Raw genomic sequence first — 24,455 nt, forward strand, 5'->3', positions numbered from 1 at the left:
AAAGTAGTCAGGGGAGAGTCCAAATGAAGATAAATGTCAAAAAATACACCCAGGAATGACACACGGGAAAGCAGGGAAGAAAAGGGGCAAAAAAACGCTCAAAATGTGAAAAATACCCAATAATGTCAACATTTTTTAAAAAACAACCAAAATGTCAAAAATACCCAATTTTCACAAAAATAGTCAGGGGAGAGTCCAAATGAGGATACATGTCAAAAATACACCCAGGAATGACACACAGGGAAGCAGGGAAGAAAAGGGGGAAAAAAACAACCAAAATATGAAAAATACCCAATATTGTCAAAAATAGTCAGGGGAGAGTCCAAATGAGGATAAATGTCAAAAATACACCCAGGAATGACACACAGGGAAGTGGGAAGAAAAGGGAAAAAAACCCAACCAAAATGTAAAAAATACCCAATAATGTCAAAAATAGTCAGGGGAGAGTCCAAATGAAGATAAATGTCAAAAATACACCCAGGAATGACACACAGGGAAGCAGGGAAGAAAAGGGAAAAAAAACAACCAAAATGTCAAAAATACCCAATTTTCACAAAAATAGTCAGGGGAGGGTCCAAATGAAGATAAATGTAAAAAAATACACCCAGGAATGACACACAGGGAAGCAGGGAAGAAAAGGGGGAAAAAACAACCAAAATGTCAAAAATACCCAATTTTCACAAAAATAGTCAGGGGAGAGTCCAAATGAGGATACATGTCAAAAATACACCCAGGAATGACACACAGGGAAGCAGGGAAGAAAAGGGGGGAAAAAACAACCAAAATATGAAAAATACCCAATATTGTCAAAAATAGTCAGGGGAGAGTCCAAATGAGGATAAATGTCAAAAATACACCCAGGAATGACACACAGGGAAGTGGGAAGAAAAGGGAAAAAAACCCAACCAAAATGTAAAAAATACCCAATAATGTCAAAAATAGTCAGGGGAGAGTCAAAATGAAGATACATGTCAAAAATACACCCAGGAATGACACACAGGGAAGCAGGGAAGAAAAGGGAGAAAAAACAACCAAAATGTCAAAAATACCCAATTTTCACAAAAATAGTCAGGGGAGAGTCCAAATGAGGATAAATGTCAAAAATACACCCAGGAATGACACACAGGGAAGCAGGGAAGAAAAGGGAAAAAAAACAACCATAATGTAAAAAATACCCAATAATGTCAAAAATAGTCAGGGGGGAGTGAGTCCAAATGAAGATAAATGTCAAAAATACACCCAGGAATGACACACAGGGAAGCAGGGAAGAAAAGGGAAAAAAACAACCAAAATGTCAAAAATACCCAATTTTCACAAAAATAGTCAGGGGAGGGTCCAAATGAAGATAAATGTAAAAAATACACCCAGGAATGACACACAGGGAAGCAGGGAAGAAAAGGGGGAAAAAACAACCAAAATGTCAAAAATACCCAATTTTCACAAAAATAGTCAGGGGAGAGTCCAAATGAGGATACATGTCAAAAATACACCCAGGAATGACACGCAGGGAAGAAAAGGGGGGGAAAAACAACCAAAATGTGAAAAATACCCAATATTGACAAAAATAGTCAGGGGAGAGTCCAAATGAGGATACATGTCAAAAATACACCCAGGAATGACACGCAGGGAAGAAAAGGGGGGGGGGAAACAACCAAAATGTGAAAAATACCCAATATTGACAAAAATAGTCAGGGGAGAGTCCAAATGAGGATACATGTCAAAAATACACCCAGGAATGACACACGGAGAAGCAGGGAAGAAAAGAGGAAAAACCGCTCAAAATGTGAAAAATACCCAATAATGTCAGAAATAGTCAGGGGAGAGTCCAAATTAAGATAAATGTCAAAAATACACCCAGGAATGACACACAGGGAAGCAGGGAAGAAAAGGGAGAAAAAAACAACCAAAATGTGAAAAATAACCAATATTGTCAAAAATAGTCAGGGGAGAGTCCAAATGAAGATAACTGTTAAAAATACACCCAGGAATGACACACAGGGAAGCAGGGAAGAAAAGGGGGAAAAAACAACCAAAATGTCAAAAATACCCAATTATCACAAAAATAGTCAGGGGAGAGTCCAAATGAGGATACATGTCAAAAATACACCCAGGAATGACACACATGGAAGCAGGGAAGAAAAGGGGGAAAAAAACAACCAAAATGTAAAAAATACCCAATATTGTCAAAAATAGTCAGGGGAGTCCAAATTAGGATAAATGTAAAAAGATACACCCAGGAATGACACACAGGGAAGCAGGGAAGAAAAGGGGAAAAACTGCTCAAAATGTGAAAAATACCCAATATTGTCAAAAATAGTCAGGGGAGAGTCCAAATGAGGATAAATGTCAAAAATACACCCAGGAATGACACACAGGGAATCAGGGAAGAAAAGGGAAAAAAAACAACCATAATGTAAAAAATACCCAATAATGTCAAAAATAGTCAGGGGGGAGTGAGTCCAAATGAAGATAAATGTCAAAAATACACCCAGGAATGACACACAGGGAAGCAGGGAAGAAAAGGGGGAAAAAAACAACCAAAATGTCAAAAATACCCAATTTTCACAAAAATAGTCAGGAGAGGGTCCAAATGAAGATAAATGTAAAAAATACACCCAGGAATGACACACAGGGAAGCAGGGAAGAAAAGGGGGAAAAAACAACCAAAATGTCAAAAATACCCAATTTTCACAAAAATAGTCAGGGGAGAGTCCAAATGAGGATACATGTCAAAAATACACCCAGGAATGACACACAGGGAAGAAAAGGGGGGAAAAAACAACCAAAATGTGAAAAATACCCAATATTGACAAAAACAGTCAGGGGAGAGTCCAAATGAGGATACATGTCAAAAATACACCCAGGAATGACACACGGAGAAGCAGGGAAGAAAAGAGGAAATCCGCTCAAAATGTGAAAAATACCCAATAATGTCAGAAATAGTCAGGAGAGAGTCCAAATTAAGATAAATGTCAAAAATACACCCAGGAATGACACACAGGGAAGCAGGGAAGAAAAGGGAGAAAAAAACAACCAAAATGTGAAAAATAACCAATATTGTCAAAAATAGTCAGGGGAGGGTCCAAATGAAGATAACTGTTAAAAATACACCCAGGAATGACACACAGGGAAGCAGGGAAGAAAAGGGGGAAAAAACAACCAAAATGTCAAAAATACCCAATTTTCACAAAAATAGTCAGGGGAGAGTCCAAATGAGGATACATGTCAAAAATACACCCAGGAATGACACACATGGAAGCAGGGAAGAAAAGGGGGAAAAAAACAACCAAAATGTAAAAAATACCCAATATTGTCAAAAATAGTCAGGGGAGAGTCCAAATGAGGATAAATGTCAAAAATACACACAGGAATGACACACAGGGAAGCAGGGAAGAAAAGGGGGGAAAAAACAACCAAAATGTAAAAAATACCCAATATTGTCAAAAATAGTCAGGGGAGAGTCCAAATGAGGATACATGTCAAAAATACACCCAGGAATGACACACAGGGAAGCAGGGAAGAAAAGGGGAAAAAAACAACCAAAATGTAAAAAATACGCAATATTGACAAAAATACCTCCCCAATGCTTTGGACGTGATTCCTGTTAGCCCCGCCCACTGACTGTGATTGGCCAGTTTGACAGATACAATTAGTTCATTAAGCTTTGACACACGTTTATGAAATAATGACATTTAGGAAATAAATAACTAAATAGCTTTTACTATATTTAAATAACTATTATATTTGACATGAAATAGATTGACACAATAACTAACTATTTGATGTAAATAATGTCAAGATGTATTTATCACATTCTGACCATCCTCATTTCTGAGGGAATAAATGTGTGTCACCATGGCAACCATTAAAAGCAGCAACATTCAAGCATTTATTTGACAATGCTGTGGTCCAAAGTTAAAGACAAGGTGTGAGTGAAAGGTTCCACAGGTACAGTGAGTGAAAGGTTCCACAGGTACAGTGAGTGAAAGGTTCCACAGGTACAGGAAGTGCTGCAGGCCGTCTGTGGTCTTCACATGATGGCTGTTTGAAAAGATGAGGTGACCTTCAGCAGCCAGCAGAGGAAGCCTAAGGTCAAACGTCCTCCTCCTCCATCTCTTCCTCCTCAGGGTTCTTCCCAAAAGCAGAAGAGAGCTCTTGCAGTAGAAGTTCTTGTGCCGGCGTGCAGACGGTCTGCAGCCGAGACTTCCTGCAGCCGCCGTCTTCGTGTCCCGTCACGGCGTCGGCCTCACTCGCCCAGTCGCACACGGGGTCTGCTGGAAGTTTGGCCGGCTGGAGGACCTCCTGCGTCTCCGCCGCGCTGCTGGTGAGGAAGCTGGTCTCCAGGGACTTCAGCACCTGCAGGCCGAAGTCGCCCACCTCCTCGTAGAGAGGCTCTGGAGACTCCGAGCGCTCCTCCACCGAGTCGTGCTGCACCTGCATGGGCTGCAGGCACACCAGACACAACAGTCAGACGGGTCAGACCAGACGGACAGGTCGGACGGGGGAGACAGGTCAGACCGGACAGACATGTCAGACGGGACAGACAGGTCAGACGGGACAGTCGAGATACACGAGTCAGACAAAACAGATGAGTCAGAAAAAATGGACGAGTCAAACGAGACGGACAAGTTGGACGGGACAGACAGGTCAAAAGAGTCAGACAGGACAGAGGTGTCAGACAGGACAGATGGGTCAGACGAGAAGGACAAGAGAAAAGACGGTCGAGTCAGATGGGAGAGACAGGTGAGACGGGACAGTTGAGACACACCAGTCATACAAGACTGATGGACCAGACAAGACAGACCAGTCAGACGGGACGGAGGTGTTAGACGGGACGGATGCACGAGTTGGACGGGACGGAGGTATCAGACGAGATGCACGAGTTCGACGGGACAGACAGGTCAAAAGAGTCAGAGGTGTCAGACAGGACGGAGGTGTCAAACGGGATGCTTGAGTTGGACGGGACAGACAGGTCAAAAGAGTCAGAGGTGTCAGACGGGATGCAAGAGTTGGACGGGACGGAGGTGTCTGACGGGATGCACGAGTTCGACGGGACAGACAGGTCAAAAGAGTCAGAGGTGTCAGACAGGACGGAGGTGTCAGACGGGATGCACGAGTTGGACGGGACAGACAGGTCAATAGAGTCAGAGGTGTCGGACGGGACGGAGGTGTCAGACGAGATGGAGGTGTCGGACGGGACGGAGGTGTCGGACGGGACAGACAGGTCAAAAGAGTCAAATGTGTCAGACGGGACAGAGGTGTCAGACGGGATGCATGAGTTGGACGGGACGGAGGTCTCAGACGGGATGCACGATTTGGACGGGACAGACAGGTCAAAAGAGTCAGAGGTGTCAGACGGGACGGAGGTGTCAGACGAGATGGAGGTGTCAGACGGGATGGAGATGTCGGACAGGACGGAGGTATCGGACGGGACGGAGGTGTCAGACGGTACAGAGGTGTTGGACGGGACAGACAGGTCAAAAGAGTCAGAGGTGTCAGACGGGACAGAGGTGTCAGACGGGATGCATGAGTTGGACGGGACGGAAGTGTCAGACGGGATGCACGATTTGGACGGGACAGACAGGTCAAAAGAGTCAGAGGTGTCAGACGGGACGGAGGTGTCAGACGAGATGGAGTTGTCTGACGGGACAGACCAGTCAGACGGGATGCACGATTTGGACGGGACAGACGGGTCAAAAGAGTCAGAGGTGTCAGACGGGACGGAGGTGTCGGACGGGACGGAGGTGTCGGACGGGACGGAGGTGTCAGACGGGACGGAGGTGTCGGACGGGACGGAGGTGTCAGACGGGACGGAGGTGTCGGACGGGACAGAGGTGTCGGATGGGACGGAGATGTCAGACGGGACGGAGGTGTCAGACGGGACAGAGGTGTCAGACGGGATGGAGGTGTCAAACGGTACGGAGGTGTCAGATGGGATGGAGGTGTCGAACCGGATGGAGGTGTCAGATGGGACGAAGGTGTCGGATGGGACGGAGGTGTCGGACGGGACGGAGGTGTCGGACGGGATGGAGGTGTCGGACGGGACGGAGGTGTCGGACGGGACGGAGGTGTCAGATGGGACGGAGGTGTCAGACGGGATGGAGGTGTCAGACGGGACGGAGGTGTCAGATGGGATGGAGGTGTCAGACGGGACAGAGGTGTCAGACGGGACGGAGGTGTCAGACGGGACGGAGGTGTCACAGGGAGACTCACAAAGAACATGGAGAACTGAGGGAGACTCACAAAGAACATGGAGAACTGAGGGAGACTCACAAAGAACATGGAGAACTGAGGAGACTCACAAAGAACATGGAGAACTGAGGGAGACTCACAAAGAACATGGAGAACTGAGGGAGACTCACAAAGAACATGGAGAACTGAGGGAGACTCACAAAGAACATGGAGAACTGAGAGAGACTCACAAAGAACATGGAGAACTGAGGGAGACTCACAAAGAACATGGAGAGCGTCCTGCGGTCGTGAAGTTTCCTCTGCAGGCAGGAGAAGACAGTTAACCTTCAAGGTGGTGTCAAGGTGAAAGTCAGAAGCAGGGGTGACTCAGACCAGAGTCTGGTTGGCCGTCAGCATGCTGTTGTTGCTCTCGTCTCCTCGGATCGGAACCAGAGGCATGGTGCCGAACTTCTGCTTGGCGATGTCGGAAGATGAGTGACGCCTCAGAATGGGCGGCCCGGGGTCGTCGTTCTAGAACACAGATGAGGTTCTGATGAGCAGCCTCCTGTTGTCACGGCAACCACATGAAGGAGACCTGACCTGCGCTTTGAGGAAGCTGCTGATCCAGTCCCACAAGTCAGCCTCACTCGTGCAACATAAGAACCTAACACACACACACACACACACACACACACACACACACACACACACACACACACACACACACACACACACACACACACACACACACTGTTAAGATAATCATCTACTAATAAAACTAGTCAACGTGTGTGTGTGTGTGTGTGTGTGTGTGTGTGTGTGTGTGTGTACTTACAGCTGATGTTTGTGTGACATCACTGTAAAAGCCCACCTGCAGTGCAACAACAATTATGTGACATCATGTGACCTAAAGTACCTTAAGTGCATAAGTGTACACTTCTGTACTTACACTTAATCATTTGAGTGCATAAGTGCACACTTCTATACTTATTCTTAATAATTTGAGTACATAAGTGCACACTTATGTACTTACACTTAGTATGTTAAGTGTACACTTCTGTACTTACACTTAGTACTTTGAGTGCAAAAGTGCACACTTCTGTACTCACGCGTAGTACTTTGAGTGCATAAGTGTACACTTCTGTATTTACACTTAGTCCTTTGAGTGCATAAGTGCACAGTTCTGTACTTACACTTAGTACTTTAAGTGAACACTTATGTACTTACGCTTATTACTTTGAGTGCATACGTGTACACTTCTGTACTTACACTTAGTCCTTCGAGTGCATAAGTGCACACTTCTGTACTTACACTTAGTCCTTTGAGTGCATAAGTGCAAACTTCTGTACTTACACAGAGTACTTTGAGTGCATAAGTGTACACTTCTGTACTTACACTCAGTCATTTGAGTGCATAGGTGCACACTTCTGTACTTACACTTAGTCATTTGAGTGCATAAATGCACACTTCTGTACTTACACTTAGTCCTTTGAGTGCATAAGTGCACACTTCTGTACTTACACTGAACACTTTGAGTGCATAAGTGTACACTTCTGTACTTATACTTAGTCCTTTGAGTGCATACGTGCACACTTCTGTACTTACACGTATTACTTTAAGTGCACACTTATGTACCTACACTGAGTACTTTGAGTGCATAAGTGCACACTTCTGTACTTACACTCAGTCCTTTGAGTGCATACGTGCACACTTATGTACTTACACTTAGTCCTTTGAGTGGATAAGTGCAAACTTATGTACTTACACTTAGTACTTTTAGTACATAAGTGCACTTACACATAATCCTTTGAGTACATAAGTGTACTTACACTTAGTCCTTTGAGTGCACAAGTGCACACTTAAGTACTTACACTTAGTACATTAAGTACACACTTATGTACTTACACTGAGTACTTTGAGTGTATAAGTGCACACTTATGTACTTACATTTAGTCATTTGAGTGCACAAGTGCACACTTATGTACTTACTCTTAGTACTTTGAGTGCATAAGTGTGTTGACACTCAGTTGTAGCAAAAAGTGTACAGCAGTGCACTGTCAGTACCTGAGTGTAGAAGATGGTGGAGAAGGGAGAGAAGAGAAAAGGCATGAGGAGGAGAAGAATGGGGCGGAGAAGGAGAAGAAGAAAGAGAAGTACAAGGAGAAGAAGGAGGATGAGGAGTAGAAGAAGGAAAAGGAGAAAGAGAAAAAGGCGAGAAGGACAATGAGACGGAGAAGAAAGAACGAGAGGAATGAGGATTAGGAAGAAGGAGGAGAAGGAAAAGGAGCAAAATGTGGAAAAGGAGAAGGAGAAGAAGTAAAAAAGGAAGAGAAGGAGGACAATGACAAGGAGAAGAAGTAGAAGAAGGAAAAGGAGGAGAAGGACAAGGAGAAGAAGTAGAAGAAGGAAAAGGAGGAGGAGAAGGACAAGGAGAAGAAGTAGAAGAAGGAAGAGAAGGAGGACAATGACAAGGAGAAGAAGTAGAAGAAGGAAAGGGAGGAGGAGAAGGACAAGGAGAAGAAGTAGAAGAAGGAAAAGGAGGAGAAGGACAAGGAGAAGAAGTAGAAGAAGGAAAGGAGGAGGAGAAGGACAGGGAGAAGAAGTAGAAGAAGGAAAAGGAGGAGGAGAAGGACAAGGAGAAGAAGTAGAAGAAGGAAGAGAAGGAGGACAAGACGAAGATGGAGATGAAGGACGAAAGAGAAGTAGAAGGTGAAGGCAAAGGCATTTGAGACCCAGCATACAGTAGTACTCTAAGTATACAGTAGTACTGTTTAAGTATACAGTAGTATTGTTTAAGTATACAGTAGTATTGTTTAAGTGTACACTAGTATTGTTTAAGTATAGAGTAGTACTGTTTAAGTATAGAGTAGTTCTGTTTAAGTATAGAGTAGTACTGTTTAAGTATACAGTAGTACTGTTTAAGTGTAGAGTAGTACTGTTTAAGTGAAGAGTAGTAATGTTTAAGTGTAGAGTAGTACTGTTTAAGTGTAGAGTAGTACTGTTTAAGTATACAGTAGTACTGTTTAAGTGTAGAGTAGTACTGTTTAAGTATAGAGTAGTACTGTTTAAGTATAGAGTAGTACTGTTTAAGTATAGAGTAGCATTGTTTAAGTATAGAGTAGTACTGTTTAAGTGTAGAGTAGTACTGTTTAAGTGTAGAGTAGTACTGTTTAAGTATAGAGTAGTACTGTTTAAGTGTAGAGTAGTAATGTTTAAGTGTAGAGTAGTACTGTTTAAGTGTAGAGTAGTACTGTTTAAGTGTAGAGTAGTAATGTTTAAGTGTAGAGTAGTACTGTTTAAGTGTAGAGTAGTACTGTTTAAGTGTAGAGTAGTACTGTTTAAGTGTAGAGTAGTACTGTTTAAGTATAGAGTAGTACTGTTTAAGTATACAGTAGTACTGTTTAAGTGTAGAGTAGTACTGTTTAAGTGAATAGTAGTAATGTTTAAGTGTAGAGTAGTACTGTTTAAGTGTAGAGTAGTACTGTTTAAGTATAAAGTAGTACTGTTTAAGTACAGAGTAGAACTGTTTAAGTGTAGAGTAGTACTGTTTAAGTATAGAGTAGTACTGTTTAAGTGTAGAGCAGTACTGTTTAAGTGTAGAGCAGTACTGTTTAAGTATAAAGTAGTACTGTTTAAGTACAGAGTAGAACTATGGTTGGTAGAATGTGTGCAAGTCACCTTGTGGGAGCTTTGAGCTTCCTGCGGACGCCCATGTAGACCTTCATGGAGCTCAGAGGCCATTCCTTCTCTGCCTTGAAGCTCTGAGGACCGACCACACCCCCACCCACACACACACACACACACCCCCACCCACCCACCCACCCACCCACCCACACACACACACACACACACACACACACACACACACACACACACACACACACACACACACACACACACACACACACACACACACACACACACACACACACACACACACACACACACACACACACACAGAGAACTTGAGACAGGCGAGTTCCTCCAGTGTTCCTGCACACGCGACACTACCTTCTTGTCTTTGAGCAGCAGCAGTTTGTTCTTCTTGATCTGGAAGCTTCTCTCCTGGAACTTGTTGCCCTGAAGGAGTTTGGGCGGTTCCTCGCGACACTTGAGCACGCCCACTTTCATCAGGTCACTCTTGTAGGCTGCATGACACGCCTGCTTGTCATCGCGTGTGCATGTGTGTGTGTGTGTGTGTGTGTGTGTGTGTGTGTGTGTGTGTGTGTAGCTTTAAGGGTGTCACACCTACAGGTAAGGATGTTGATGCCGTCACCTTTCGGGACCCTTTTTACCACCAGGTAGGCGGAGCTTGGGTCGGCCATCTCGCACCACTGCAGCGCCTGCTCCAGAACTTTCTCTTTGGGGTGCAGGGGGCGTTCTAGGGACACAAAACAACACACAGGTGTATACCTAGTGTCGGAGGCAGATATTTACATATATCCGAATTTAAGTGTTACTTCTTTTATTTCATAGTCATATTTGAAAACAGCTCGTGTTTTTCCATTTATTCTCTTTCTGTTTCTCTGCAAGTAAACTGTGTGTGTTAACCTTGATCTTTGGAATGTGTTTTGACTAGAGAGATAATGGCATGTGTTTTGACTAGAGAGATGGAAGAGGGGAGAGGGTTTTGGGTCGGGAGGACAGACCATCTTGGTGGGGCGAGTCGAAGGTTCTATGCTGTCTCTGTGAATGTATATCTGCAAAGCTTTGCAAATATATTACAAAATACCTATTCTGTCTCTGGTGGTTTTTCAACTCAGCTTTAAGCGTCGTAAAGAATTTGGGAGCGACTTGTGACTTGAATTCCCTGGGAGGAACAACTGGTCCAAAACGCAACAGTAGGCAAACACCTGCAGGCCAGTGTGTGTGTGTGTGTGTGGTCCACGGACCCAGCTGGCCATCCTCGATGACCTCAAAGGTCATCCACATGTCTTTGTCTCCAGCTGGAACGTTCCTCATGTAGAGCACCTGGTTGGTCAGCTCCTCGGCACACATGGTAGGGGACACCTGCAGGGGTCATAGGTGGTGTGAGGTGTGTTCCTCACGTGTGTGTGTGTGTGTGGGTGTGTACTTTGAGGGTGACACAGCTGTCAGGTGTCTTCATCTCCAGGTAGACCTCAATGATCAGGTCTCCCGCCTGAGACAACTGAAGACACAGACCACATCAGACGCACATTAGCCCCTCCCACGCCCACCCCCACGCCGTGCACATACCTGAGTGTCCTTCCAGGAGGTGATGAGGCTGACCTCCAGTTCGATCTGAGTCTGGTGTTCTTCGTCGATCTGAGAGGGATAAAGGTGTGGTCAGGCGTGGCCTCGAGGTTGACGGGGGCATCCGCTCCGGGTTCTACTTACGTCGAAGACGTACAAGTAGTTGTCAATCAGATCCTCCATGATTTTCACCTCGTGTTGTCCCTTGCCGTCGGTCTGGAAGAGGCTCGGAGCGAAGAGCAGCGACAGGTTCTTGGTGCACATCTGGTTCAGGTCGGCACACTTCTGGACCCTGGGAAGGCAAGCGAGGGCATGAAGCCGACAGGAACTGTGAGAAGAACATTTTCCCACCTTTGAGCAAAAATGCGGAACACCTTAGACCAGGGGTGTCAAAGTCATCTTAGCTCAGGGACTATTACAATTATGGCATTTAAAAAACAAAATAAAGACAACTTTAGATTGTTTTTGGCCAAAAACAGAACAAACACTATCTGAAAATATTACAATAAAAATATAGAAAAAAGTAAAGTTTAGATCCATGAAGGAAAGAAGAAAGTGAATGAATGTTTATAAGTGAATACATTTACATATGCATCAAATGTTAGCTGCCTCTCTTTGTTTATAGCAGGGGTGCTCATTACGTCGATCGCGATCTACCGGTCGATCTCGGAGGGTGTGTCAGTCGATCACCAGCCAGGCATTAAAAAAATAGTCCTAAAAATGAGCGATCATAAATCGTCACTTTCGTCACTTGATTAACATTCACGGCACCCGAGGGTCTTCTGAGATGACGCTGGCTGCTGCCAGCTCATTAAAATTACCGACTGGAAGGCGAGAAACACTTTATTTCAACAGACTCTGGCGCCGTACCTGTCGTCAAAACTCCAAAGACCGACTGCACAGTTGCACAATAAAAGCTCTGCTTCATCCTGCCTGCGCTACCAAAATAAGAGTCTCAGAAAGCTGGCGTGCACAAGCTAGCAAGCTACGGAGTTTGCCGACAATGTATTTCTTGTAAAGTGTATACAAAGGAGTACGGAAGCTGGACAAATAAGATGCCAAAAACCAACCACTTTCATGTGGTATTGGACAGAAAGGAGGACTTTTTTTCTCCTCCATTCGAAAATGCGGACGTTATCATCACCACTGTCTGATTCCAATCAATGCAAGTCATCAGAATCAGGTAATACACCAACTTATATTCTTGTCTTCATGAAAGAAAGGAATCTATATGTGTTAAACATGCTTGTATTATCTTTAACCACCTTTAAGTTGTTAACAATATTAACTATATGTGTTAAACATGCTTGCATTATCTTTAAACACCTTTAACTTGTTAACAATATTAACTATATGTATTAAACATACTTGTATTATCATTAAACACCTTTAATGTATTAACAATATTAACTAATGATAATACAAGCATGTTTAACACATATAGTTAATATTGTTAACAAGTAAAAGGTGTTTAAAGATAATGCAAGCATGTTTAACACATATAGTTAATATTGTTAAAAAATTTAAGGTGTTTAATGATAATACAAGTATGTTTAATACATATAGTTAATATTGTTAACAAGTAAAAGGTGTTTAAAGATAATGCAAGCATGTTTAACACATATAGTTAATATTGTTAATACATTAAAGGTGTTTAATGATAATACAAGTATGTTTAATACATATAGTTAATATTGTTAACAAGTTAAAGGTGTTTAAAGATAATGCAAGCATGTTTAACACATGTAGTTAATATTGTTAACAAGTTAAAGGTGGTTAAAAATAAAACAAGCATGTTTAACACATATAAACACCTTTAACTTGTTAACAATATTAACTATATGTATTAAACATACTTGTATTATCATTAAACACCTTTAATGTATTAACAATATTAACTATATGTGTTAAACATGCTTGCATTATCATTAAACACCTTTAACTTGTTAACAAAAACATATATTTCATAAATAAGTAAATATAAATTATATATATGAATGAGGTAGATCCCCACGACTTGATCAATTGAAAAGTAGCTCGCCTGCAGAAAAAGTGTGAGCACCCCTGGTTTATAGTGTACCGTATTTTTCGGAGTATAAGTCTGTATAAGACGGTGTCCGCTGCGTTCGACACCGTCGACCACGCCACCTTAATCACTCGTCTTGAGAACTGTGTGGGCATTAAGGGCGCCGCCCTCAACTGGTTCCGGTCGTACCTAACCGACAGGAGTTTTTGTGTAAAAATAGACAGTTTTATGTCTTCCACAGCTCCTTTACCACATGGGGTCCCCCAGGGCTCAATCCTTGCCCCAATCTTATTTGCGCTTTACCTTCTCCCCCTTGGTTCTGTTTTTAGGAAGTACGGTATTGCATTTCATTTTTATGCCGATGATTGCCAGATCTACTTTCCCATGGCACAAAATAACACGGTTCAACGTCTCATTGACTGCCTGCACGACATCAAAGCCTGGCTTTCAGCTAACTTCCTGAGCCTAAATGAAGACAAAACAGAAGTTATGTTGTTCGGTCCAAGTCGCTCTTCCTCCCCCAACGCTGACCTCGGCACTCTGACCCCTGTGTCACAAACCTGGGGGTAAAGTTCGACTCAGATTTTAAATTCGTAAAAACAAATCAGCAGCGTCGTACAAAAAAGCTTTTATCAACTACGCCAAATAGCGAAAGTGAAACCGCTTCTATCAGGACATGATCTCGAGAAATTAATCCACGCCTTTATCTGGACTCGTCTAGACTACTGCAATGCCCTGTATGTAGGCATTCGCCAGGCCTCCCTCGCCCGCCTGCAGCTCGTGCAGAACTCTGCTGCTCGTCTGCTAACACAGACCCGCAGACCCTTCACTGGCTCCCTGTGCGTTACCCAGTCAATTTTAAACTCCTTCTATTTGTTTTTAAATGTCTAAACAACCTCGCGCCAACATATCTCTACGACCTCCTTCAGCCTTACTGCCCCACCCGATCCCTAAGATCAGCCGATCAGCTGCTACTGACGGTCACTGACACAAGGCTGAAGCTCAGAGGTGACAGAGCTTTCGCCGCTGCTGCTCCCAAGCTCTGGAACGACCTACCTCTGAGTGTTAGACAGGCCTCCTCTCTTCCTGTTTTTAAATCTCTCTTAAAAACATACTCTGCAGCATCGCGTGGACATCGGGGGCGGTACCTCTGGACTGGCAGACCGGGGTGGTGGTTCCTCTCTTTAAAAAGGGGAACCGGAGGGTGTGTTCTAACTATCGTGGGATCACACTCCTCAGCCTTCCCGGTAAGGTCTATTCAGGTGTACTGGAGAGGAGGCTACGCCGGATAGTCGAACCTCGGATTCAGGAGGAACAGTGTGGTTTTTCGTCCTGGTCGTGGAACTGTGGACCAGCTCTATACTCTCGGCAGGGTCCTTGAGGGTGTATGGGAGTTTGCCCAACCAGTCTACATGTGCTTTGTGGACTTGGAGAAGGCATTCGACCGTGTCCCTCGGGAAGTCCTGTGGGGAGTGCTCAGAGAGTATGGGGTATCGGACTGTCTGATTGAGGCGGTCCGCTCCCTGTATGATCAGTGTCAGAGCTTGGTCCGCATTGCCGGCAGTAAGTCGGACACGTTTCCAGTGAGGGTTGGACTCCGCCAAGGCTGCCCTTTGTCACCGATTCTGTTCATAACTTTTATGGACAGAATTTCTAGGCGCAGTCAAGGCGTTGAGGGGATCCTGTTTGGTGGCTGCAGGATTAGGTCTCTGCTTTTTGCAGATGATGTGGTCCTGATGGCTTCATCTGGCCAGGATCTTCAGCTCTCACTAGATCGGTTCGCAGCCGAGTGTGAAGCGACTGGGATGAGAATCAGCACCTCCAAGTCCGAGTCCATGGTTCTCGCCCGGAAAAGGGTGGAGTGCCATCTCCGGGTTGGGGAGGAGATCTTGCCCCAAGTGGAGGAGTTCAAGTACCTCGGAGTCTTGTTCATGAGTGAGGGAAGAGTGGATCGTGAGATCGACAGGCGGATCGGTGCGGCGTCTCCAGTAATGCGGACGCTGTATCGATCCGTTGTGGTGACGAAGGAGCTGAGCCGTAAGGCAAAGCTCTCAATTTACCAGTCGATCTACGTTCCCATCCTCACCTATGGTCATGAGCTTTGGGTCATGACCGAAAGGACAAGATCACGGGTACAAGCGGCCGAAATGAGTTTCCTCCGCCGGGTGGCGGGGCTCTCCCTTAGAGATAGGGTGAGAAGCTCTGTCATTCGGGGGGAGCTCAAAGTAAAGCCGCTGCTCCTCCACATCGAGAGGAGCCAGATGAGGTGGTTCGGGCATCTGGTCAGGATGCCACCCGAATGCCTCCCTAGGGAGGTGTTTAGGGCACGTCCGACCGGTAGGAGGCCACGGGGAAGACCCAGGACACGTTGGGAAGACTATGTCTCCCGGCTGGCCTGGGAACACCTCGGGATCCCCCGGGAAGAGCTGGACGAAGTGGCTGGGGAGAGGGAAGTCTGGGCTTCCCTGCTTAGGCTGCTGCCCCCGCGACCCGACCTCGGATAAGCGGAAGAAGATGGATGGATGGATGGATGGATGGATGGATTATAAACATACTTTTATTCCATGGCTTTTAACACTGAGTGATCTCCATCCTGCTATGGCGCCCCATAATACACCTGCTGTGAACCTGTTTTTATGTTCTATTTAGTTTAGTTATTTATTTTTTATCGTGCTCTGTTTGTGTTGTGTCGTGTTTGCTCGGTTCTCGTATTATCTTTTAACCTGCCCCTTGTACAGCACTTTGGCTACCCCTGTGGTAAATTTTAAATGTGCTTTATAAATAAAGTTGATTTGATTTGATAAGTCGCACGGGCCGAAAATGCATAATAAAGAAGGAAAAAAACATATATAAGTCGCACTGCAGTAAAAGTCGCATTTTTTTGGGAAATGTCTTTGATAAAACCCAACACCAAGAATAGACATTTGAAAGGCAATTTAAAATAAATAAAGAATAGTGAACAACAGGCTGAATAAGTGTACGTTATATGACGCATAAATAACCAACTGGTATGTTAACGTAACATATTATGGTAAGAGTCATTCAAATAACTATAACATATAGAACATGCTATACGTTTACCAAACAATCTGTCACTCCTAATCGCTAAATCCCATGAAATCTTATACGTCTAGTCTCTTACGTGAATGAGATAAATAATATTATTTTATATTTTACGCTAATGTGTTAAAGGGGAAAATTATCACAATTTCAGAATGGTTAAAACCATTAAAAATCAGTTCCCAGTGGCTTATTATATTTTTCAAAGTTTTTAAAAAATTTTTACCCATCACGCAATATCCCTAAAAAAAGCTTCAAAGTGCCTGATTTTAACCACCCGTCCATTTTCCTGTGACGTCACATAGTGATGCCAACACAAACAAACATGGCGGAAAGAACAGCAAGCTATAGCGACATTAGCTCGGATTCAGACTCGGATTTCAGCGGCTTAAGCGATTCAACAGATTACGCATGTATTGAAACGGATGGTTGTAGTGTGGAGGCAGGTAGCGAAAACCAAATTGAAGAAGAAACTGAAGCTATTGAGCCATATCGGTTTGAACCGTATGCAAGCGAAACCGACGAAAACGACACGACAGCCAGCGACACGGGAGAAAGCGAGGACGAATTCGGCGATCGCCTTCTAACCAACGATTGGTATGTGTTTGTTTGGCATTAAAGGAAACTAACAACTATGAACTAGGTTTACAGCATATGAAATACATTTGGCAACAACATGCACTTTGAGAGTGCAGACAGCCCAATTTTCATCAATTAATATATTCTGTAGACATACCCTCATGTCAGCAGGCCAGGGAAGCTAGGGTCGATATTCTTCTCTTGACGGTGTGAGCCAAGACATCCAGGGGGTTTAGCTCGCTCGTCTGCGGGAACAAACTGCTTGCCGTGCTACCGAGGTCCTTTGTCCCTGAATTGCTCACACACTCCGGCAGATTCAATGGGGGTCTGGTGGCAGATTTCTTTGACTTTATCGTTGGAAATGCATATGCTTTGAGTGTCGCAGGATATCCACACATTCTTGCCATCTCTGTCGTAGCATAGCTTTCGTCGGTAAAGTGTGCGGAACAAACGTCCAATTTCTTGCCACTTTCGCATCTTTGGGCCACTGGTGCAACTTGAATCCGTCCCTGTTCGTGTTGTTACACCCTCCGACAACACACCGACGAGGCATGATGTCTCCAAGGTACGGAAAACAGTGGAAAAAACGGAAAATAACAGAGCTGATTTGACTCGGTGTTTGAGAAAATGGCGGATTGCTTCCCGATGTGACGTCATCGCTCCGAGAGCGAATATTAGAAAGGCGTTTAATTCGCCAAAATTCACCCATTTAGAGTTCGGAAATCGGTTAAAAATATATATGGTCTTTTTTCTGCAACATCAAGGTATATATTGACGCTTACATAGGTCTGGTGATAATGTTCCCCTTTAATAATTTCACACATAAGTCGCTCCTGAGTATAAGTCGCACCCCCGGCCAAACTATGAAAAAAACTGCGACTTATAGCCCGAAAAATAGGGTATATTTTCTGCTGGATCTACTCTCTATTTTATTCTGCAGCTGTTACATACACTGCAAAAAGTCAGTGTTCAAAAACAAGAAAAAAAATAATAATAATTAGGGGTATTTTATTTGAACTAAGCAAAATTATCTGCCAATAGAACAAGAAATTTCAGCTTGTCAAGACTTTCCTAAACAAGTAAAATTAGCTAACCTCAATGAACCCCAAAATACCTTAAAATAAGTATATTCTCACTAATAACAAGTGCACTTTTCTTGGTAAAAAAAAAAAAAATTAGACCTTTTTGCTCAATATGTTGAAAAATATTCTTAAATAAGTAAATGCTAGTGCCATTATCTTAACATAATGATATCATGATTTTATTTTTCATGCTTGAAGTAAAAAATTATCACTTTAAAAAAGTAGTTTTATACTTGTGTTAATGACACAGCTTTGCAACAGATGATATTCTAGTTTCAAGCATGTTTTACTCAATATAGGTCATCAAATCTCAGCAACAAGCTGTAAATATCTTAATGAGATCATTTAGGACCAAAACCCTTAAAACAATTAAAACACTAACATAAAATCTGTTTAGTGAGAAGAATTATCTTATCAGACAGAAAATAAGCAAATATCACCCTTATTTGAGATATTTAATGTGACTTAGATTTCAGTTTTTGCAGTGATACTGTAATATTGTACATGCTCATTGGTATATATTATATACAAATATAATATATCAGTATATATTATATACTGTATATATAACATGTAAATATTACATATAAGTTATATTTTATATTGCTACTATGGTACATTTTTAGTCTACATTAAACATTGTTTTTGCCCTCTTTTTATGCCTTTGTGTGCATTATCCTTTCCATCCCTATCCTTTCCATCCTTTGTAACTGAGCTACTGTGTGGAACAATTTCCCTTGTGGATCAATAAAGTTTGTCTAATATTTATTAAAAATAATAATAGATTTTATTTGTAAAAAGCACTTTACATTGAGTAAACAACCTCAAAGTGCTAGAGTGTATTAAAAAAATAAAATTAAAATAAAAAGATAATACAAAAATAATTTAATAAAAATAAAAACTAGAACAGCCAAATAGCTAAAACTAGTATCAAGTCATTTTTATGACTTGATGGGGGTCCCTGGGACCCCATTTTTAAAATTCCAAGCGCCAACACTGATGGAGTATTGGTGCCTGCAAAACAGCAGCAGGCGGCTGTGGCCTGCGGGCCGCTTCTAGTACTCATCAAATATCATCCCGGGGGCCATAGATCATTCATTCACGGGCCGGATCTGGCCTGCGGGCCTTGACTTTGACACCCCTGCCTTAGAAGCTACTAGCTTTGGCATTGGTTTTGCTGAAAGAGATAAAAACAACGATCTCACCCTGTTTTTTTAAATCTATGCACTCACACATCGTATTCTGTCTAGTTTGAATGAAAGAATGTGCCCAGTTAACTTTCAGTTTCGACCAAAGGAAGGCTGCATTATGGACACAAGCATGTGAACGTTTTACAGAATGTCTTCATTGTTTGTACCGACTCTTTTGTATTGGATCAATTGTTCATCTTCAATTATAAGTGTTAGAATAATTGTTATCACAAAAAACTTTGTGTTGAAATGAGTTCCTAGCAAGAAGACAAAAGCTGTCTTTGAAACCTACCAAGAAGAAGGCTCCTTTAAACTCCACTGTGTAAGGGGGAAAGCCACATGAAGGGTTTTCTGTGTTCTTTCATGTGTGGTAATCAACAGAAGGATGTTGTTCTGGCCCAAGGACTTCAGAGCGGAGAGATGACAGGATCTGCCCAATTTCCAGACGACCTCTTTTTGAAGTATTTTACGAACTCTTTTTGAACTGACCTTTCCTGTGAATTGTTTACGACCTTTTCTGTGAACTTTTTGCGACCTGCGTGCTGGAGACTGTACAGTGTGTCCAGGCGTGTCTCCTCAATTGAGTCCAAATTGAATTATGCCTCTGTTTAATTCTTTGCCTCTTGTCTTGTTTAATAGATGTCATCAGTGTTTGAACCTGACAATAGGCACATCTCTTTATTTGAGACAACTAAAGAGTCTTCCTTCCAAGAACCATGTTGGCTCCAGTCACAACTCACCTGTACAGGTGACTGACGAGTGCAGCCAGAGTCATCCTGTTGACCCGCGGAAGAGACCGGATGATCTCCTTGTAGCGGTCCAACCTTGCGCCTTTGGAAGGGATTTCTGAGAAGTAAAGAGGATAAAGAAAACGTGAGCTGATGACTGGTCTCCCAGTGAGACCTGGCTGATAATCACTTCAATGGCGGCTGCAGTATTTACATGCTGAAATTTAAGAGTTTTGACAGCACCAGGCATCCGTAGCTAATAAACTCAGGGCAGCACTGAACTGTTAGGCAGATCAATCTCAATATCGATATCAAGCGTTGAATCAGCATTGGATCGATATTACTGTAATGAGATTAACATTTTTCAATTATCTTCTACACCTATCTGTTTCTTATTGTTGTGTTGTTCATATCGTTGATATACAGGTAAAAGCCAGTAAATTAGAATATTTTGAAAAACTTGATTTATTTCAGTAATTGCATTCAAAAGGTGTAACTTGTACATTATATTTATTCATTGCACACAGACTGATGCATTCAAATGTTTATTTCATTTAATTTTGATGATTTGAAGTGGCAACAAATGAAAATCCAAAATTCCGTTGTCACAAAATTAGAATATTGTGTAAGGCTAATACAAAAAAGGGATTTTTAGAAATGTTGGCCAACTGAAAAGTATGAAAATGAAAAATATGAGCATGTACAATACTCAATACTTGGTTGGAGCTCCTTTTGCCTCAATTACTGCGTTAATGCGGCGTGGCATGGAGTCGATGAGTTTCTGGCACTGCTCAGGTGTTATGAGAGCCCAGGTTGCTCTGATAGTGGCCTTCAACTCTTCTGCGTTTTTGGGTCTGGCATTCTGCATCTTCCTTTTCACAATACCCCACAGATTTTCTATGGGGCTAAGGTCAGGGGAGTTGGCGGGCCAATTTAGAACAGAAATACCATGGTGTGCAGGCGCCAAGTCCTGTTGGAACTTGAAATCTCCATCTCCATAGAGCAGGTCAGCAGCAGGAAGCATGAAGTGCTCTAAAACTTGCTGGTAGACGGCTGCGTTGACCCTGGATCTCAGGAAACAGAGTGGACCGACACCAGCTGGACTGCTGCTGAGTGGTCCAAAGTCATGTTTTCTGACGAAAGCAAATTTTGCATTTCCTTTGGAAATCGAGGTCCCAGAGTCTGGAGGAAGACAGGAGAGGCACAGGATCCACGTTGCCTGAAGTCTAGTGTAAAGTTTCCACCATCAGTGATGGTTTGGGGTGCCATGTCATCTGCTGGTGTCTAATTTTGTGACACACGGAATTTTGGATTTTCATTTGTTGCCACTTCAAATCATCAAAATTAAATGAAATAAACATTTGAATGCATCAGTCTGTGTGCAATGAATAAATATAATGTACAAGTTACACCTTTTGAATGCAATTACTGAAATAAATCAAGTTTTTCAAAATATTCTAATTTACTGGCTTTTACCTGTATACTTTGTATCGGATCAATACCAACATTTGCTAGTATCGCTCATCACCCAGTCAGCAAGTCATTACTTTGTTTCTACAGTTCTATTTTCTACCGCTTGTCCCTCTTGTTTACCTTTCATCACGCATGGAAATGCTATTTTATGTCTAGCCTGTTCCGGTAAAAAGTAATTTACTAAATATTTTTAAGGTTAAATTGACTGCAATCCTGGCATGTTAGCATCAAGCTAAGGACGTAAGCATGTGTTTATTTGTGTGTATACATTTTACAGTAACTTTATTTTGGATCCAATTATTAAGGAACCCTAACATGGATATTTTCCCATCCCTAATTTGAGGGACTGCTTACCGTATATTACGGACCATAGGTTATAAGGCGCACTGCTGATGAATGGTCTATTTAAAAAAAATTATTTTTTTTTTCATATATTTTTAAGGATTTTAAGGCACATTAAAGGAGTCATATTATTATGATTAGTTTCTAAATGTAAAAGACTTCCTTGTGGTCTACATAACATGTAATGGTGGTTCTTTGCTCAAAAATGTTGTACACATCATCTTCAAGTCACTTTCTGACAGTCTCTTCAGGATGCTTCTTATTTACGTAGCTCACCTTCGACAGCGTCTTCTCCCCGTCATCTTTGTTGTAGCGGTGTAGCGTGCAAGGACGGGAGTGGAAGAAGTGCCAAAAGATGGCGCTAACTGTTTTAATGACATTCAGACTTAACTTCAATCAATAACGGAGCAGCATCTCCTCATCCGTGGCTCACTAGTGCAACAACAACAAAAGAAATGTGTCCCGTGACCGGAACTCTCTAATAACGAAACTTCTTTGGGTGAATAATGTAAACTCACTACACCGGTATGTTTTAGTGCTTTCATGGCGAGTTTACCGACAGATATAAGCAAGAACTTTACACTACTTTATATTAGAAATGGCAACAGTGGAGGATGAATGTCCCATAACAAGAAGATAGAGAAAAAGAAGAAAATTATCGACTGCGGATCCGTGCAATTTTTCAGGACTTAAGCAGATCCCAAATACAGATCAGCAGGTACCAGAGGGTAAGAAAAGTTGCTTTTGCATAGTATTGCGAAACAAAACACCAGATAATATGTTCTATATTTTCATTGGAACATATAAAATGTTGGCGTTGTTTACTTGAGTCATATTGCAGTCTACACGTATATCTTATGTGTGACTGCCATCATATTGCAGTCTACATATATCTCTTGTGTGTGACTGCCATCATATTGCGGTCTACACATATCTCTTGTGTGTGACTGCCATCATATTGCAGTCGACACATATCTCTTATGTGTGACTGCCATCATATTGCGGTCTACACGTATCTCTTATGTGTGACTGCCATCATAATGCAGTCTACATGTATCTCTTATGTGTGACTGCCATCATATTGCAATCGACACGTATCTCTTATGTGTGACTGCCATGGATATTGCAGTCTACATGTATCTCTTATGTGTGACTGCCATGGATATTGCAGTCTACACGGATCTCTTATGTGTGACTGCCATCATATTGCGGTCTACACGTATCTCCAATGTGTGACTGCCATCATATTGCAGTCTACATGGATCTCTTATGTGTGACTGCCATCATATTGCAGTCTACACGTATCTCTTATGTGTGACTGCCATCATATTGCGGTCTACACGTATCTCTTATGTGTGACTGCCATCATATTGCAGTCTACATGTATCTCTTATGTGTGACTGCCATCATATTGCAATCGACACGTATCTCTTATGTGTGACTGCCATGGATATTGCAGTCGACACGTATCTCTAATGTGTGACTGCCATCATATTGCAGTCTACACGTATCTCTTATGTGTGACTGCCATCATATTGCAGTCTACACGTATCTCTTATGTGTGACTGCCATCATATTGCAGTCTACACGTATCTCTTATGTGTGACTGCCATCATATTGCAGTCTACATATATCTCTTATGTGTGACTGCCATCATATTGCAGTCTACATGTATCTCTTATGTGTGACTGCAATGGATATTGCAGTCTACACATATCTCTTATGTGTGACTGCCATCATATTGCAGTCTACATGTATCTCTTATGTGTGACTGCCATGGATATTGCAGTCTACACGTATCTCTTATGTGTGACTGCCATCATATTGCGGTCTACACGTATCTCCAATGTGTGACTGCCATCATATTGCAGTCTACATGGATCTCTTATGTGTGACTGCCATCATATTGCAGTCTACACGTATCTCTTATGTGTGACTGCCATCATATTGCAGTCTACACGTATCTCTTATGTGTGACTGCCATCATATTGCAGTCTACACGTATCTCTTATGTGTGACTGCCATGGATATTGCAGTCTACATGTATCTCTTATGTGTGACTGCCATGGATATTGCAGTCTACACGTATCTCTTATGTGTGACTGCCATCATCTTGCAGTCTACACGTATCTCTTATGTGTGACTGCCATCATATTGCAGTCTACACGTATCTCTCATGTGTGACTGCCATCATATTGCAGTCTACATGTATCTCTTTTGTGTGACTGCCCTCATATTGCAGTCTACACGTATCTCTTATGTGTGACTGCCATCATATTGCGGTCTACACGTATCTCTTATGTGTGACTGCCATCATATTGCAGTCTACATGTATCTCTTATGTGTGACTGCCATCATATTGCAGTCTACACGTATCTCTTATGTGTGACTGCCAACATATTGCAGTCTACACGTATCTCTAATGTGTGACTGCCATCTACTGGTCACACTTAGCATTACACCATGCACCAAATAAAGTTGCTTCGAGGTCGGTAAGCAAATCCAGAATTATTCCGGGTTTTAAAGCGCACTGTCGAGTTCTGAGAAGAAGAAAAAAGGATTTTAAGTGTGCCTTATAGTCCGGAAAATA

General features: G+C 42.6%; 1 protein-coding gene across 4 annotated transcripts in view; it reads right to left on the reverse strand.

Annotated features, from left to right (window-relative positions):
- Window positions 1-3,947: 3,947 nt before the first annotated feature.
- The window catches only part of arap3 (ArfGAP with RhoGAP domain, ankyrin repeat and PH domain 3), a 49,725-nt gene continuing 29,217 nt past the window's right edge, over window positions 3,948-24,455 (reverse strand). For 2 of the 4 annotated variants that reach the window (XM_061976569.1, XM_061976570.1), the window contains 13 exons: window positions 20,063-20,168; window positions 11,530-11,677; window positions 11,389-11,457; window positions 11,246-11,320; window positions 11,064-11,181; window positions 10,424-10,552; window positions 10,183-10,319; window positions 9,850-9,932; window positions 7,007-7,042; window positions 6,772-6,835; window positions 6,565-6,702; window positions 6,423-6,491; window positions 3,948-4,443 (listed from right to left, as the gene is read on the reverse strand). In XM_061976569.1, coding sequence (XP_061832553.1) covers window positions 4,093-4,443; window positions 6,423-6,491; window positions 6,565-6,702; window positions 6,772-6,835; window positions 7,007-7,042; window positions 9,850-9,932; window positions 10,183-10,319; window positions 10,424-10,552; window positions 11,064-11,181; window positions 11,246-11,320; window positions 11,389-11,457; window positions 11,530-11,677; window positions 20,063-20,168 — 1,523 coding nt within the window. In that variant the 3' untranslated portion in view covers window positions 3,948-4,092. Of the gene's footprint in view, window positions 4,444-6,422; window positions 6,492-6,564; window positions 6,703-6,771; window positions 6,836-7,006; window positions 7,043-9,849; window positions 9,933-10,182; window positions 10,320-10,419; window positions 10,553-11,063; window positions 11,182-11,245; window positions 11,321-11,388; window positions 11,458-11,529; window positions 11,678-20,062; window positions 20,169-24,455 lie in introns of those variants that run through there. The other 2 variants (XM_061976571.1, XR_009816927.1) reach the window with 2 other exon arrangements.

Source organism: Nerophis lumbriciformis, linkage group LG16 (genome assembly GCF_033978685.3).
Source record: "Nerophis lumbriciformis linkage group LG16, RoL_Nlum_v2.1, whole genome shotgun sequence".
Classification (NCBI taxonomy): Eukaryota; Metazoa; Chordata; class Actinopteri; order Syngnathiformes; family Syngnathidae; genus Nerophis; species Nerophis lumbriciformis.